Raw genomic sequence first — 17225 nt, 5'->3', positions numbered from 1 at the left:
TGCCAATTGAAAACACTACGATGACACAGCCAACACATAAAAGCTGTCATTTTCTGGTCCAACAACATTTCTTTTACAAATGTGAACCACAACATAAAATATCTCATTTGAAATCTTCATTTCCTTCAATCCTTCTTGTTTTAACACAAGTATTGCAAATCAGTGATACCATGACACCACTACAATATGGAAAAGTACATTTTACGTCAAGCACCATGGCTTTTATTATCACTTCAAGCCTGCATATCCACTTCAAAATAGTGTGACAGATACTAACAGACAGTTAAGCTGGATAAATCATTCCTTTGTCCGTTGTTGAAACTTTGGAGGATTGTCTTCATGAAACTGATCTGGTGCTGACCACCGTCTTTTCCTAGGATGTGATTGTTGTTGATGCAGTTGCTGAATGTGTTGTTGCTGATGATGCTGTTGTTGCTGCTGCTGCTGCTGCTGCTGTTGTTGTTGTTGTTGTTGCTGCTGCTGCTGCTGCTGTTGCTGTTGTTGCTGCTGCTGTCTCTGCTGCAACTGCTGCTGTTGCAGTTGCATTTGTTGTTGATGGTGTTGCTGTTGCTGATGCTGTTGCTGCTTCTTATGTTGCTGGGAATGGTGTGGTGGACTCCGTGGTGTTAGAGATATGCAAACGTCTCCAACTTGAAGGCGATGACATTTGAGCCCGTAACGCTGCATAGTTCTCTCTGGAGAACACGATGCCCAACCTTGTCCGTATACAAAGAATGGTTGCTCCACTGGGCATTCGTACTCAACCTGCAGATAAAAGATACAATACTTCAGCATACACATACAGTGGAAGTTGTTGGTGGTATGTTAGCTTCACAAACTCTGAAATCAACATGGTGTCTGCTTGGTTTACTTCTGTCAACCAGTCACAGCACAGGATACATAACATAGTCAGCTAATCAGAGTATAGGACACATGACTCAGGTTGTGATTAGATTTGGACCTAATATCACAACTTAAATTGGTGAAAGTGACACCAGCATGAGTTAAATCAGTCAGTGTCACCTTGGTCATGTGTCCTGCACTCTGATTGCCAACTGGAGCAAACCGAGCAGTCGCCATGCCAGTATCAGTGTTGGTAAAGGTAATACACCATATCTACTGGTTTACATATTAATTCTTGTGTATTACGAAATATGCAGTTTCAGTGATATATCACATTACAGATCTCGTCAAAATGCATCATTTTTTGTATGCTTTGTAGTGCTAAAGTGGAAGGAACTGCTATGCTGGCATTTAAAACTGGTAACTTAAATTAACATATTGTATAAGAAACTTTTGTTAGACAAATGCAACATAATAAAAGAAATATAACAACCAAGTATATTTATTTATATTTAATTCAAATACATTACTTTCCCAAACAATTGGCATTAAAATGGATGCTTCACATAATCATATTGTCTACTTGGTCTGCATCTGCACTTTGCAGTAATGAAGCAACTTTTAATGCAGTTTCAAACTGGCAGAATACCACTGACTACTCTTCTAAATTTTTTACGATCTCACCAATCACACATTTGACCACGCACCACTAGGGATTTGATGTGAGGGGGGTGTGGGTTTGAGAGATGAATGCCGATTCAATTGATATCAGCTGTCCACTGAAAAATTCATCTGAATAAGTTCATACAAAATAATTACATCTACAACCTCTACTACTGTATAAGGCACCGTATCACAATATTATGAGAAGTAATTTTCCTATTTTACATTTTTCTGGTGTAGGCTTCTGGGCAGCGTGTAAAGAACTTATCCAATCAGCTTTCTGATCGAAATCGACTACTCACTGTGGGTGCTTGAATGTAAACCAGCCACGAACCACTTCACAAGTGGGACAGTGATCAACCGATCTAGCCAAAAGTGGATGCATGCACAGAAACAGTACACTGTGGCATCTACAACCTCTACTACTGTATAAGGCACCGTATCACAATATTATGAGAAGTAATTTTCCTATTTTACATTTTTCTGGTGTAGGCTTCTGGGCAGCGTGTAAAGAACTTATCCAATCAGCTTTCTGATCGAAATCGACTACTCACTGTGGGTGCTTGAATGTAAACCAGCCACGAACCACTTCACAAGTGGGACAGTGATCAACCGATCTAGCCAAAAGTGGATGCATGCACAGAAACAGTACACTGTGGCATCGCCTGCTAACATCGTAAGTTAACTTATTCTCACCTACTATAGTAACGGGCTTCATGTAATTTTAATATTTAATTTATATGTCATTTCGTTTTCGTGAGCGCAAAGACTGTGTGAGGGCCTGGTATTTTACCTACTAGCGTTCTCCCACAAAAAAGACGAAATATCTGAAAACAAAATGGTATTTACGTTTTACAACTTCTGGACAAAAAAAGCTTCGCTGTGCATAAATAAAAGCGTAAATAAATAAACGTTTATAATACTAATTGTTTCAACGTGAAAATTCAGATCTGTTTAACGAGGAAAATAATTTTCATGTTATTTGTTAGACGTGTTTGTAACTATATGTCTTCTCAAGAGGATAATTATGTTGATGTTTCCTATTCTTTCAGTTCTCAGGATTGTGGAGAGTTTACCGTATGACCTTTATCAAGACCATCCACTATGAACATTTCTCCGGTCATTAATAAACTCTACTGTCATTGCTTGTTCCTACATTCTGTTACTGTACTTCGATTTTCTCGTAAAAAGGATTGTTCCTCGTAACCTAATTTGCACCGTTCGGGTGGCGAACTGTACAACAGTGAACACCCATAGTACACGCAACTATGACTTTGCAGGTCGACACTCACTCCCGGAGTAAAATGGTAGGGGTGCTACGGTAAACTCGCTTGTCACGAGTAGTTGACTGAGACAAAAAAACCGCTAGTGTAAAAGGGTCTTAAATGCGACCCTGGTACATATTCGAAGCAAAAGAATAGTTAGTTAGTTACGTGCTCCATTCATCTACAGCACGGGAAAACAGTTATGATGTGGAACGTGTCAAATGCACAAGAAATGCGCACAGGAAACAAATTTTCTTTTTCTGTTTACATTGTAGTGTTATACCTAAATATTTCTATTATCTATCCCATTCCCTTAAATGGCACAAAATGCATATATTATATCTCCAGATTTATTTACTCGTATTCAAGAATTCATCTATGGTATAGAAGGAGTTGTCAAGGAAGTATGATTTCAATTTGTTTTTGAAACTATTACTGCTGTCTGTCAAACATTTTATTTCATCGGTAATTTATCAAAAAAAAGTTTTATAGCAGCATATTTTGCCCCTTTCTGTGCCACAGGTAAGTTGCAAAGGATAGTTAGATCTTTCTTTTTTCTGGTATTGTAATCATGAATGTCGCTGTTGATTTTAAACTGGTTCATGTTGTTGAGAAAAAATTTCATTACTGAGTAAATGTACTGTGAACTAGTTGTAGGAGTTCCTAACCTTTTAAACAGATGCGTACAAGATGTGCGACTATTCCCCACACATTATTCTAACAACTTTCTTTTGAGCAGTGAATATCTTTTGCCTAAGTGTTGAGTACCCCGCCCCAGAATATTATTTCGTGTGACATCAGAGAGTGGAAGTATGCAAAGTATGTTAGCTTACTAATTTCTACATCCTCAAAATTGGCAGTTATTCTGATTGCAAAAGTTGCTGAACCTAGTCGGTGTAGGAGATCCAAAATATGAATTTTCCAACTAAGATTCTCATCTATATGTACACCCAAGGCGGCCGGAGTGGCCGTGCGGTTCTAGGCGCTACAGTCTGGAACCGAGCGACCGCTACGGTCGCAGGTTCGAATCCTGCCTCGGGCATGGATGTGTGTGCTGTCCTTAGGTTAGTTAGGTTTAATTAGTTCTAAGTTCTAGGCGACTGATGACCTCAGAAGTTAAGTCGCATAGTGCTCACAGCCATTTTTCTGGTACACCCAAAAACTTAGTATGCTCTACCTTGGCTACTGACTTCTTTTGATGTGTTATGTTTTTTGAAGGAATTATACTTTTTGCTGCAGAAAATTGGATGTACTGTGTTTTTTCAAAGTTCAGAGCAAGTCCATTCGCAGAAAACCAATTAATAACTTTTCCAAAGACCTTATTTGCATCATTTTCTATCGGACTTTCTTTTACTGGATTAATAATTATGCTTGTATCATCAGCAAACAGTGTCAGTTCAGCATCTTGTTTCACATATGGAGGGAGGTCAATCACATATATCAAGAACAGGATGGGACCCATGATCGAACCTTGTGGAACACCTAATGTAATTTCACCCCAGTTGGATGAAGTGGCAAACTCCTTTGAATCACTTGAAGCATGTAAAGAGACTTTTTACTTCCTGTTCAGTAGATATGACTTAAATCACTCGAGGGAAACTAGCTGGCATAATGAGTGCATGCGATGGAAGTAGGAGTGAGGTCAGCTGAAATCTCTGGCGCTAGTTCAAAATGGTTCAAATGGCTCTGAGCACTATGGGACTTAACTTCTAAGGTCATCAGTCCCCTAGAATTTAGAACTACTTAAACCTAAATAACCTAAGGACATCACACACATCCGTGCCCGAGGCAGGATTCGAACCTGCGACCGTAGCGGTCACGCGGTTACAGACTAGCGCCTAGAACCGCACGGCCACCCCGGCCGGCTCTGGCGCTAGTTTTTACGCTACTGGCGCGGCGTTATTGGCTGCACGCGAAATAGCGATGACGCGGCGAACGGCGAGCGGTGGGCCAGGAAACCCGCGGGTCAGCTTGCGCCGCGTGACCTTGAGAGGCGCGCCGCAGCCAGCGGAGGTCGCCGCAAGGCCGCCATACCTTACTGGCGTGCACCCGCGCCAACGTGGCTAGTAGCGTGACTGAGAAAAAAGGTGTCGCTTTCCTGTCTTCGCTTCCAGTATTTCGAATATACACTTCGTCATATTCTTCCCTTCTTAGCGTTTGAGGCACGGGAGATCAGTTAAGCGGTGGGCCGAAACAAAAACATCTCTGCTGATGTGCTCACAACGTATCTGTGTTTTCAGCGTTGGCGGCGCCAGGTTGCGCCGTTGTTGACATTAAATCCTATTTTACACGACGACATTAGGTTGCGCCACTCGTTGCGTGGAACGAGTTGCACGCAAATGGTTTCATATTTGACTGTAGACACGGCGAAACCAGTGTATACTTCAGTTTCGTCGTTTTCTGGGTTCCTGAGTCGTGTCTGAAATGAAAGTTTTGGCAGCTGCACGTCGCACGAGATGTGATGGAGTTAAAGTTTGTGGCGTGGAATCAGTGCATAAGAAAAAAATAAGAAATGTGATTCGATTCGTGACTGGATGAAGAAACGACGTCAGCTCGGTTGCTCAGCATCATTCCTGAAATACTTTATAACGGAAGATCCCAGAAGTTCTTTTAATTATCTTGGAATGTCACCAGAACTGTTCACGTTTCTTCCAAATACAGTTAATTATGCGATAAGGAATAAAGGTACTGTAATGCATGAAGCACTGTCGCCAGAACTGAAATTATACATCACATTGCGTGCATTACAATCGAGAACACTCGGCATGCTATAAGACACGGTTTTAGTTGGTGATGACGCTATTTCATGAACACCAACAATTATTAATATTAACATTAGCAACAATAATTATTCGAAGCAGGCCGCATTAAGCAGAGAATGGTTTGCAAACTACTCTCTTGAAGACAGATCTGTACAGTGGCAATATTTCAAAATTCTAACACATGTGAATGTGGAGCACTGCAGCGACGTTTTAAATGGATGAATATTGAATAAAGAATGCAGCTTCTTGAATTTGTATAGCCTTCCCTCCTGTCAACAATATTCCTTAACAAAGAGTTGGCCAACTCGAACGATGGGATTTTAGTCTTGTTGACAAGAGCATTGCCACAGCTAGAATTACACTTGTTTGTTCTTTTCTTAATTCAGTTGTATATGTGCTCCTAACTCAATAAATTTTGCCCTGCAGCTCAGATATTGTCAGACCATCTTTATTATGATCGCACATGGTCTCAGCGGCAGCAAAATGTTGCTTATTTTTGTAATCAGCATCACTGAAATCCCACAAACACCTATGCAAAGCATAGACATCCAAAAAGCGAACATTATTCTCCGTTCCCCATTTCATATTTTAGTTTGTCTACCCTCTACGAACACACATAACCTCAAAACTCATGCAACTAGTGTCGCCAAAGTTGGAACAGCCGAAAGTTTTTATAGTTTCACCAACGAGTTGCGCAAACGCGCGGTGCGCATGCGCAGTGGCCGGTAGTGCAGTTGTGTGCAGCCTACTGCCATCGTGCAAACCAGGCTTTAAAGCTCGCAATCGTGACACAAAATGGGACTGAAGTAGTGCTTCATGCTTTCACCCGCGATGCAAATTTGCAAAGCATCTGACGAAATGCTGTAGGAAAGACGCTGTGCATGCCGCAAAACGCTAGAATATGTACTCGTCACTGCGAAGAAACAGATTAGATAAAGGCACTTGCATCCAGAACTAGTAACGGCCATCAAATTCGAATTACTTTCCGCCCAGTCCTCGTATACGACAATTTGCCCAACGCACCGAACGTATCCTGACTGCTGATCTAAAAATAATTACACTTTGCGTCACTATGCGAACATGTCTACGTCGGCGGTCATCAAAAGATGAAGTAAATAAAGCCGATGCAGTTCACCATCGCGAAACAAGAAAACTGCTTTTGTCATTATATCAGGTTACCTTCCAATCAGAACGCTGTTGCACGCAACGACTGTTATATTGACTTGCAAATAATAGATTTCAGCTATCAGCCGTCCTTTTTAAATTTTATTGGCAGATCTAGATTACAGCTAGAAACTGGCCATTCTCATTGCACTATCATTTTTGATCAATGCCTGTTGGTCGGGTTTCATCCACAGTTCATTGCAATGAACAAGGACGAGTGACAGCTCAAATCTATTATTTACAAGTCATTATACTATATCACATACATTAACAATATTTATTTAAATTAAGTTTTGTAGGAACTTCGATTTAACTGCAGAAGCGGAGCTCTTCTAAGAGCGTTTGTTCGACATCACAAACTCCCTACCAAGATTCAAGCTTTTCCCACGCCACATCTCAGCTTTGCTGAGCTAAAATCACGATGAATGAACTCGTTTACGTTTCCTGTAAATCGTATTTTGTAGCACTTTTCTCATGGTTACGTCCTTTTACATACGGTATGAATTGTAAGAAGCCTGATCGAAAACCGAAACGGTAGTGCTGTGACTAAAAGAAGTGTACGTGGCAGCCACATTAGCTCATTTCATGCCTTCTAGATTTAAGGGTTTAAGGTAATCACTTTGGTGAAAACATTTTTAAACTGGTGATACGTTATCTACATCTTGTTTTCTCATTGTAACTTTTTTGAGAGCCAACTTAGAAAACGTCCACTGATTTCCAACAGTCACTTTGGCAGAAACTGCAAAAACAGACTATATTTTGCGCTTTCTGAGCTGCGTACGTGTTTCGATGTGAAATTTGCTTGAATTTTATTAAAGTCGCCAGTGTTTGTTTAAACGATCGGCGAGTCGCAGTACGTATCAGTAACGTACTGGCATTGGGAGAATGGCGATTTACATTTCATTATTTCAGTAGAAATTCACGAAAGCATTGCCTAGGCGCCCGCCTCACCTATCACTGCGCTGTGTGCGAGCTTCAGGCTGTTCTTCAGTGAAGGTACATCGTCCGCCAGTAGCAATGCAAATGCTTACTGACCAGTCGTATTTCTTCTACCGAAGGTTCCAATCGCTTGTCGGAACTGAGCAGGCGATGTAGGAGCAAGAACGTTTTTTAAAAGGAAAAAGCTGTCCTCTTATATTTGCAGCACTAGAAAACTGATAATTCAGCTCTAAATAGTATCTGATTCATAAGATGTGCCACACAAATTGTGAAGTGTACGTTTCATTTTCTTTGTCGTTTATTTGCTTTTTCTGTGTTATAAACGCTGTAATATTACTAAAATCCTAACGTCTTTTATATGACCCATTTGTAGTCAACTCTAACATTCTTCCGTAAATAGTTTGTCAGTATTCTGCAACCGTGACTCACTAAACTGACTAAATATGCTTTGTGTACTTCAATTTGCTCTGTGTGTTGTACATTGCTTGTTTTCCTTTCCTGAATGAAGAGACTAATCCTGGCACATAAAGGGATTCGAATGCAACTCTCATCACAACAAAAGGAATGAATTATCCTTGTGGCCGTTATCTCAGTTCTGCTTTCGTGGAAGCACAGAATGCGGGCATAGGATGGCAGCCCTTCGGGGGGATAGAGGCAGGGCTTATTCCCTCGCACAGCTCCTCACACTACGTTGTCTTTTGTTTACAGTGGCGATCGACTGCAGCGATACGCTGTCCGCACAGTATCAGCGTATGCAAAGATAATGTAATTAACACGCAAAATAAACAGTTCAGCCACCTTGTTCCCTAACGCAGCACATACTGCATTGTCGAGACTGTGATATCTCTCAGGCGATCTTCTGAAGATCGTTTCATCTGTGTCCATGTCAGGTGTTCACACACAGTAGTATGTCGCATATCTGTTTATTGATTAACAGTTTCATATAACAGCTGTGCTATATGGTCCGGAAATTGTTTTGTGATTTATACTGCTATTGTTTATTCCGGTTTTTGTACTTGAAAATGGCCTAAGACCAGAATCTGGACCGTACAACAATAAAATAAAAATTATAATAGCCAAATGGCGGCAGTATACAAAAAAGGGAGGTCTTGCTGCTGCTTCGCTGCAGTTTTGCAGATTTTCAGAGGTCGGAGAGCGTGTGCGGAAGTAAATATCTACTTGGCCGAAAACTTCGATTTTTGCGACGGCAAAGGAAGCGAGCAAAAACGTGGAGGGATGTGTAGCTTACCTGCCCTCGAGCCAGTAATTTTCGTGCCAATAAGTTTCGGCTGCCTGTAACTGCAGCGCTTCGAAAACGCAGTTCCAGTCAATTAAAGACTGATAAAAAACTACTTAAGGTCGAGTGTGGGTGAAAGCAGCCTCTCTATCTTGTCGATTACGACACAGCAGCTAAACTTGATTTCAGTGACTTAATCGATAAGTTTGCTTCGCTAAAAGAAGGGAATGCAAAGTAAAATTGTAATAAAAACCCAATTCCTGGAAAGGCGTATTTTCCCAGGTCTCCATTATAACCCGTTTTATTTCTAATTAACAATTCATGCACTACTAAAAATTTTTCAGGAGCAAATAAAAGCTGTTCTTTATTGTACACCATATTAAAACAAATGTACAGTAGGTACCATAACCAATAAGATATCGATTTTGTTTTACTTTCAATTGTTCAGTTTATAGAATTTATTTACTGCTATTACACAATTTATTGTGTGCAATATTTTTTATCGATATAGTTTTGCTAGATTTGCTAAATCTCCGTACAAAAATTGCAGAAACATCGTTTTATTGCGGGGGGGGGGGGGGTAGAAGAGATGGAACTTTGGCATTCCAGGCAGGGGAGCAGGGTTTTCTCAATACAGCTTCGGATGAATATCTAACCCAGATGGTAAGACGGCAGACGCCTTTGAAAAATATAAGAAGCCAAGGATATGATAATGGTTCGAATGTGAAAAGGAATAATATTGGAGTTCAAGACGAATTAAAGACCTTAACCCTAGAGAAGCTTTTGTTCCACGCAGAGCTACTTCATTAGACTTTGTGAACGATGGAGCACTACCATGTCCTGATGCCATCAATTTTTTCAGTACACTGCTTACTTAATCTGACTGTAAAACTTCTCAGAGATACCCATTGGGAAAACCAAATAGATGCCTTGGAGCCTCTTACACACTAGACTGAACACTTGTATGATGCTGTTTATGAAACTACTGAAAATTCTAAAGTAAAACAGAACAGATGGTATTGCACCGGAAGGAGATTCAGAAATGTATTTCTGCTACTGAGAAATGTCTATGTCAGACAACTGTAAAAGAAAAAGAACCATTTCCACGTTCAATTAATTAGGAAGTATTTTTTAAAGTCTTGCCAAGAGCAGGAAAGGCAACTATTGGCTGAGGGAATGGGGACGGAGCAAATAACATGTAGCTTGTGTGAAAAAATGTTCTCGAAGCCGCTCTGATTTTATGTATGTGTACGGAATTGAGCCGCATTAGAACACTTCTTGTAAGTGCTTAACTTTTTCGTCAGTCAGTGTATTTACTGTAGTGCATCTTGTAGATATTCCTGTTTCGTAACAAGACGTTAATGGAGGTTCTGAGTGCGACAATGGAAGTGTAGGCTCTGGCGACTGTTTCTGAATATCGTGAAGAGAAGAGGAAGACAGAGAGAGAGAGAGAGAGAGAGAGAGAGAGAGAGAGAGATGTTTTGGCGACGGCAGCTGGCCGCAGTGGCGGGACTATTTCAAGTGGGCAGATCCGCTATTATGTTTATTTTATGCACGGCGCGAGATTTCTTTTGTTTTCGGCCCGGCCGCCGACGGAATTAGACGCAGCCGTCTGTGGCGGCGGAGGCGGCGCACCCCGCCATGGCACAAACGATCGCCTGTCTGCCTGCCTGCCTACCCAGGGCCGCCAGGTGGCGCGCGGGAGCCCGTCTTCGATCACAAGGAACTCGAGAGCGAACGCGGACGTGCAGCTGCTACGGTTTTGTGACGTCACAACGTTGAATTTCACCTTGCGCATCATTCCCAACCGAGAACGGCAATATCAGACGCAACAAAGAGGAATGCCATCAATGAAAGCCAGATTGCCTTCTACGAAAAAATTACACTACTGGCCATTAAAATTGCTACACCGAGAAGAAATACAGATGATAAACGGGAATTCATTCGACAAATATATTACACTAGAACTGACATACGATTACATTTTCACACAATTTGGGTGCATAGATCCTGAGAAATCAGTACCCAGGACAACCACCTCTGGCCGTAATAACGGCCTTGATATACCTGGGCATTGAGTCAGAGCTCGGATGGCGTGTACAGGTACAGCAGCCCATGCAGATTCAACACGATACCACAGTTCATCAAGAGTAGTGACTGGCGTATTGTGACGAGCCAGTTGCTCGGCCACCATTGACCAGACGTTTTCAATTGGTGAGAGATCTGGAGAATGTGCTGGCCAGGGCAGCAGTCGAACATTTTCTATCCAGAAGGGCCGTCAATGCGAACAAGAGGTGACCGAGACGTGTAACCAATGGCACCCCATATCATCACGCCGGGCGATACGCCAGTATTGCGATGACGAAAACAATCTTCCAATGTGCGTTCAAGCGATGTCGCCACACATGGATGCGACCATCATGATGCTGTAAACGGAACCTGGATTTTGCCATTCGTGCACTGAGGTTCGTCGTTGAGTACACCATCGCAGGCGCTCCTGTCTGTAATGCAGCGTCAAGTGTAAACGCAGCCACGGTCTCCGAGCTGATAATCCATGCTGCTGGAAACGTCGTCGAACTGTTCATGCAGATGGTTGTTGTCTTGCAAACTTCCCCATCTGTTAACTCAGGAATCGAGACGTGGCTGCACGATCCGTTACAGCCATGCGGATAAGATGCCTGTCATCTCGACTGCTAGTGATACAAGGCCGTTGGGATCCAGCATGGCGTTCCGTATTACCTTCCTGAACCCACAGATTCCTTATTCTGCTAACAGTCATTGGATCTCGACCAACGCGAGCAGCAATGTCGCGATACGATAAACCGCAATTGCGATAGACTACAATCCGACCTTTATCAAAGTCGGAAACGTGGTGGTACGCATTTCTCTTCCTTACACGAGGCATCTCAACAACGTTTCACCAGGCAACGCCGGTCAACTGCTGTTTGTGTATGAGAAATCGGTTGGAAACTTTCCTCATGTCAGCACGTTGTAGGTGAATGCTCTGAAAAGCTAATCATTTGCATATCACAGCATCTTCTTCCAGTCGGTTAAATTTCGCGTCTGTAGCACGTCATCTTCGTGGTGTAGCATTTTTAATGGTCAGTAGTGTAGAACTTCGGAGACCCCTTATTGGATTACGCCGTTCGCAGCCAACCAACCGCTCTAGTCCTGAAAGACAGTCCTGACTGTCTCCTTTGTGCAGGTTAATTTTTTTGAAAACTGTTCCTGCTTTTCCTTGAAGTGTGCTCATTTATGCCTGAAGCCTGCCTTACACGGGATAATGATCTCCGCAAGTTTGCTAGATGATGCGCATGCCTGCTGGCTAGCAAGCGAGGGTGACGGCTACCTCGCATCCTGAATCGGTGTATGAATCAGCGCAGAAAGAAGCTAGCTCTGGCTTCACTTCGTAAACGGCTGAACTGCAATTTTTCTGAAACGACTGTAAAGAAACTATTTGGTAAAAAAAGTTGATTCTTGCACATCTTGTAGCTTCGCGATGAACAGCCTACCATTTCGTTAATGATCATATTTATTGTGATATTTTAGGATTAAGTAAGCTACTGCAAGAATTTCGGGAAGTTTGCAGTGAAAAATAGAGGTCCCTATGAAATTGTGTTTGGTGTACGCTGGATAATAAACGGTGACAGTCATTGAACTGTATGAAATAAGATCGTCATAACTCCTGAACGGTTTGCGTTAGAACGTTCAAACTGCACGGTTGGCGGCGGGGCACGATGGGAATTAGTATTCACATGCACGCATGGTTTAGCGAAGAAGCCCACTTTCATTCGGATGAATTCGTCAGTAAACAAAACTAGTGCATTTGGGGGACTGAGAATCCACATTTCGTGATCGAGAAGTCTCTTCGCTTTCAATGGATGACTGTGATGTGCAATGTCCATTCATGGAATAATCGGTGCGATATTCCTTGATGGCACGGTAACTACCGGTCGGTACGTAAAGGTTTTGGAAGATGATTTCATCCCCATTATCCAAAGTGACCCTGATTTCGACAAGATGTGGTTCATGCAAGACGGCGCTCGACCCCCATCGAAGCAGGAGAGTGTTTAATATCCTGGAAGAGCACTTTGGGGACCACATCCTGGCTCTAGGGTACCCAGAGGTCACCGGCACGGACCTCGAGTGGCCGCCATATTCTCAGGATCTGAACATATGCGACTCGTTTTTGTTGAGCTGTATTAAAGATAAGATGTACAGCAATGACCCCAAAACCATTACTGAGCTGAAAACAGCCATTCAGGAGGCCATCGATGTTCCGCCACTTCAGAGGGTCATGCGGTATTTCGCTATTCGTCTGCGCCACATCATCGCTAATGATGGTATCCATATCGAACATGTCATAACAAATGGCTCTGAGCACTATGGGACTTAACATCGGAGGTCATCAGTCCCCTAGAACTTAGAACTACTTAAACCTAACTAACCGAAGGACATCACACACATCCATGCCTAAGGCAGAATTCGAACCTGCGACCGTAGCAGTCGCGCGGTTCCGACCTGAAGCGCCTAGAACCGCTCGGCCACCACGGCCGGCATTTCATAACCTAAATCCGAACATCTGTAGTGACGTTTACATGTTGAATAAAGTGTGTGCACGCCGTAGTTTGTAACTAATTTAGGTTTTTTTCATATATTTCACAAATTGTCATCCTGTATGTTGCTGCATATGAAATGTAGCGATTATATTGAATGTTTCTGTAAACTTTGAAGAATGTCGCTATGTATTACCAGTCTCGAGAAAATGGATCATATGTAAAGCGTTTCGTCCTTAACTAGAGCGCCAGCGAAAAATCCAGAATGAAATGTTCACAAAATTTCTCAAATCTTGTAAACGGTTTCAGATACTGAGACAACACCTTGGCAAATGATAGTACGCAAAGATGAGAGTTATTTCGCCCCATGATTAATGTATGAAACTTCCGTACCCACCGCGATATACCGGATGATCAAAAAGTCAGTATAAATTTGAAAACTGAATAAATCACGGAATAATGTAAATAGATAGGTACCAATTGATACACATGCTTGGAATGACATGGGGTTTTATTAGAACCTAAAAAATACAAACGTTCAAAAAATGTCCTACAGATGGCGCTTCATCTGATCAGAATAGCAATAATTAGCATAACAAAGTAAGACAAAGATAATGTTCTTTACAGGAAATACTCAATATGTCTACCGTCATTCCTCAACAACTGCTGTAGTCGAGGAATAATGTTGTGAACAGCACTGTAAATCATCTCCGGTATTATGGTGAGGCATTGGCGTCGGATGTTGTCTTTCAGCATCCCGAGAGATGTCGGTCGATCACGATATACTTGCGACTTCAGGTAACCCCAAAGCCATTAATCGCACCTACTGAGGTCTGGGGACCTGGGAGGCCAAGCATGACGAAAGTGGCGGCTGAGCATACGGTCATCACCAAACGACGAGCGCAAGAGATCTTTCATGCGTCTAGCTATATGGGGTGTTTGTTTTTTTTTGTTCTAATAAAACCCCATGTCATTCCAAGCATGTGTGTCAATTTTTACCTTTATACCTACATTATTCCGTGGTTTATTAAGTTTTCAAATTTATGCTGACTTTTTGATCACCCGGTACAAGCTACTAGAAATTATTTCAGTAAAATGATGTAGTATTTATGTGCCATCGATAGCTGATGAAACGAGAATAACTATGGGTTTGGAACAATATAGGTGGAGAAATTTCGCTTTGTTTTTATACCAAGAATTGGCATTTTCATAAACTATTGACTTGTGTTTCCATCAGTTGCTGTTTTATGATTCCGTCGCAATTTCAATTGCATCAGAATGTTAGTGTCGTGCGGTAGCGTTCTCGCTTCCCACGCCCGGGTTCCCGGGTTCGATTCCCGGCGGGGTCAGGGATTTTCTCTGCCTTGTGATGACTGGGTGTTGTGTGATATCCTTAGGTTAGTTAGGTTTAAGTAGTTCTAAGTTCTAGGGGACTGATGACCATAGATGTTAAGTCCCATAGTGCTCAGAGCCATTTGAACAACCATTTTTTGTTAGTGACATGAATATTTACTAACTCTGCTGTATTTTGACGAAACAAACAGATTTGAATGTGACAACAAGGGAACTTAACATATTACTCAAAATTCGCCACTAATAACGTCTCTCTGAAGACAATTAAAGTGAATAATAAGTGTAGCTAAAGCAAATCGATACTTCAGTTGAAACTTTAATGGACTCCTATACCACAGTGTGTGTTCAATAATGAAATACGTTGACTGACACTGATCATTTAATTTCATTTCTGTATCTCAGTTATCCGAAAAATATGAAAACATTCAAATTTGCACAATCCAGCCAACTACCTATCAAGGTGTAAACTGATTACCAATATCTTTGACAAACTAAAAATGTTTGTAGTGAAAAAGTACAAACCTTAATTGAGTAAGAAAAGATGACACGCTATCTGCTGTTAACTGTTTTCGTATTTCTTACCTTATTGAGACATAGAAATAAAATCTGTTGCCCAGTTTCAGTCTATCTCATTCGTTATTAAAAATGCACTGGGGTATGGAATTTCGCCCAAATTTCGACAGATTTAGCGATTTATTTTCTCACTTATCATCACCTTCATCTTTCTTCAAAGAAACATTATCGAAGAGCTATGAGTGATGCGTAAGACTCTTTGTTGGCATATTAATCGATATTTAACACCAAAGTACTGCTGCTGAGTTTATAAATATTCGTCTCACTAACATTCCAATGCAGTTGAAATTGCGGAAGAATCGTAAAACAGCAAATGACGTAAGGAATGTCAACAGTTTATGAAAATACCCATTATCGGTATAAAAATAAGCTGTATTTATTCACATATATTGTTCCAAACTCACAGTAATTCTCGTTTCACCAGCTGTCGATGGCGCTTAAATATTACATCATTTCATTGAAAAAATCTGTAGTCGCTTTAATATCGCAGTAAATATGGAAGTTTCGCATTTAATCATATAGCGAAATATTCTCCTCTTCGCATACTATCATTTGCCACAATCTTGTTTCGATATCTGAAACAGAGACACAAGGAATTTTGTGGCATTTTCGATTGCGCGCGATTTCGGGACGAAGCGCTTTACATACGATCCATTTTCTCAATATTGGTGATAGATAGCAATATCCTACAAAGTTCAAAGAAAAATTCAACATGTTCGCTAGATTTTATACGCATCAAGATACGATCCAACATGCACCAAATGCTAATTTATAGCGAACTCTATTTTTCACCGCAAACTTTCCGAAATTCTCGCAGTAGTTTACTTAATCCTAAAATATCACAGTAAATATGACCATTGACGAAATATAGACAGTTCATCATGAAGCTGACGAATGAGGCTGCAAGGTGTGTGAGAACCAAATTCTTTCCCGCCCTGTAGGGTGTGACGTCAGTCGCAAACAGGACTCCCTATTGGCCAGCATTGGTAGCTTGTAGAGAACGCGACTAGGCCTCTCAAGAAAAACAGCACCGGGCCTGTCGTGAGAAACACACAGCTCCCTGCAGAGCAGCCAGTTAGCAGACGACGTGAGCCCTGGAGGGAACCGGCAAATAAGACTGCAGTGAATCTTAGACGGGCTTAACGGGTGTGTATTTCCTCTCTGTTTATGAGCTTGTTTACACGTTTTTATTTACCTATCATCACTGCCGTAGAAAAAAAAAGTTCAAATAGCTCTGAGCACTATGGGACTTAACATCTGTCATCAGTCCCTAGACTAATTAAACCTAATTAACCTAAGGACACCACACACATCCATGCCCGAGGCAGGATTCGAACCTGCGACCGTAGCAGCAGCGCGGTTCCGGACAGAAGCGCCTAGAACCGCTCGGCCACACAGTATTTGGTAGTTTTTACTTTTTAACTTATGTGCTATGAATATGTGCTGTTTCAAAGCGATGGGACATTGAGGGTGTTTCGAAACGAAGTTGTTTTCGGTTTGATTTGTAATAATAAAACGATGGGGAACGATATACCGGTGGTTATAGGCTTTAATATTGCCATTTTCTTGTTAAGAAGTCTGCCGTTTCAAGTCACTGGCGCTTTCGAGATTTATCAACAACGCGTCGTTTTTTGTACAATTCGTTATAATTAACTGACAGGTAATGACACATTTGCCGTTAAACCCTGTTTGACATTGTAAGGTAAAAGACACGGCCTACAGGGTGTTCAAAAAATTGTAATATATTCCGTCAGGAGGTAGTATCGGTCAAAACTAGAAGTGAATGTTCCTACCTGTTGAGATTTGGGCCAATCTGACCTATCATTCCCATCTGTCTGTTACGTAGAAGCACACACTCCATGTGATTACA

The 17225-nt window shown here is 41.6% G+C and overlaps 1 protein-coding gene across 1 annotated transcript in view; it reads right to left on the bottom strand.

The window, feature by feature from the left end:
• Positions 1–222: 222 nt before the first annotated feature.
• The window catches only part of LOC126176618 (ataxin-1-like), a 30735-nt gene continuing 13732 nt past the window's right edge, over positions 223–17225 (bottom strand). Inside the window, exon 6 of the mRNA XM_049923777.1 lies at positions 223–765. Coding sequence (XP_049779734.1) covers positions 298–765 — 468 coding nt within the window. The 3' untranslated portion in view covers positions 223–297. The remainder of the gene's footprint in view (positions 766–17225) is intronic.

Source organism: Schistocerca cancellata, chromosome 3, assembly GCF_023864275.1.
Source record: "Schistocerca cancellata isolate TAMUIC-IGC-003103 chromosome 3, iqSchCanc2.1, whole genome shotgun sequence".
Lineage (NCBI taxonomy): Eukaryota > Metazoa > Arthropoda > Insecta > Orthoptera > Acrididae > Schistocerca > Schistocerca cancellata.
Note: the sequence above shows the minus strand (reverse complement) of the source record. Positions and strands in the feature narration are given on the sequence as shown.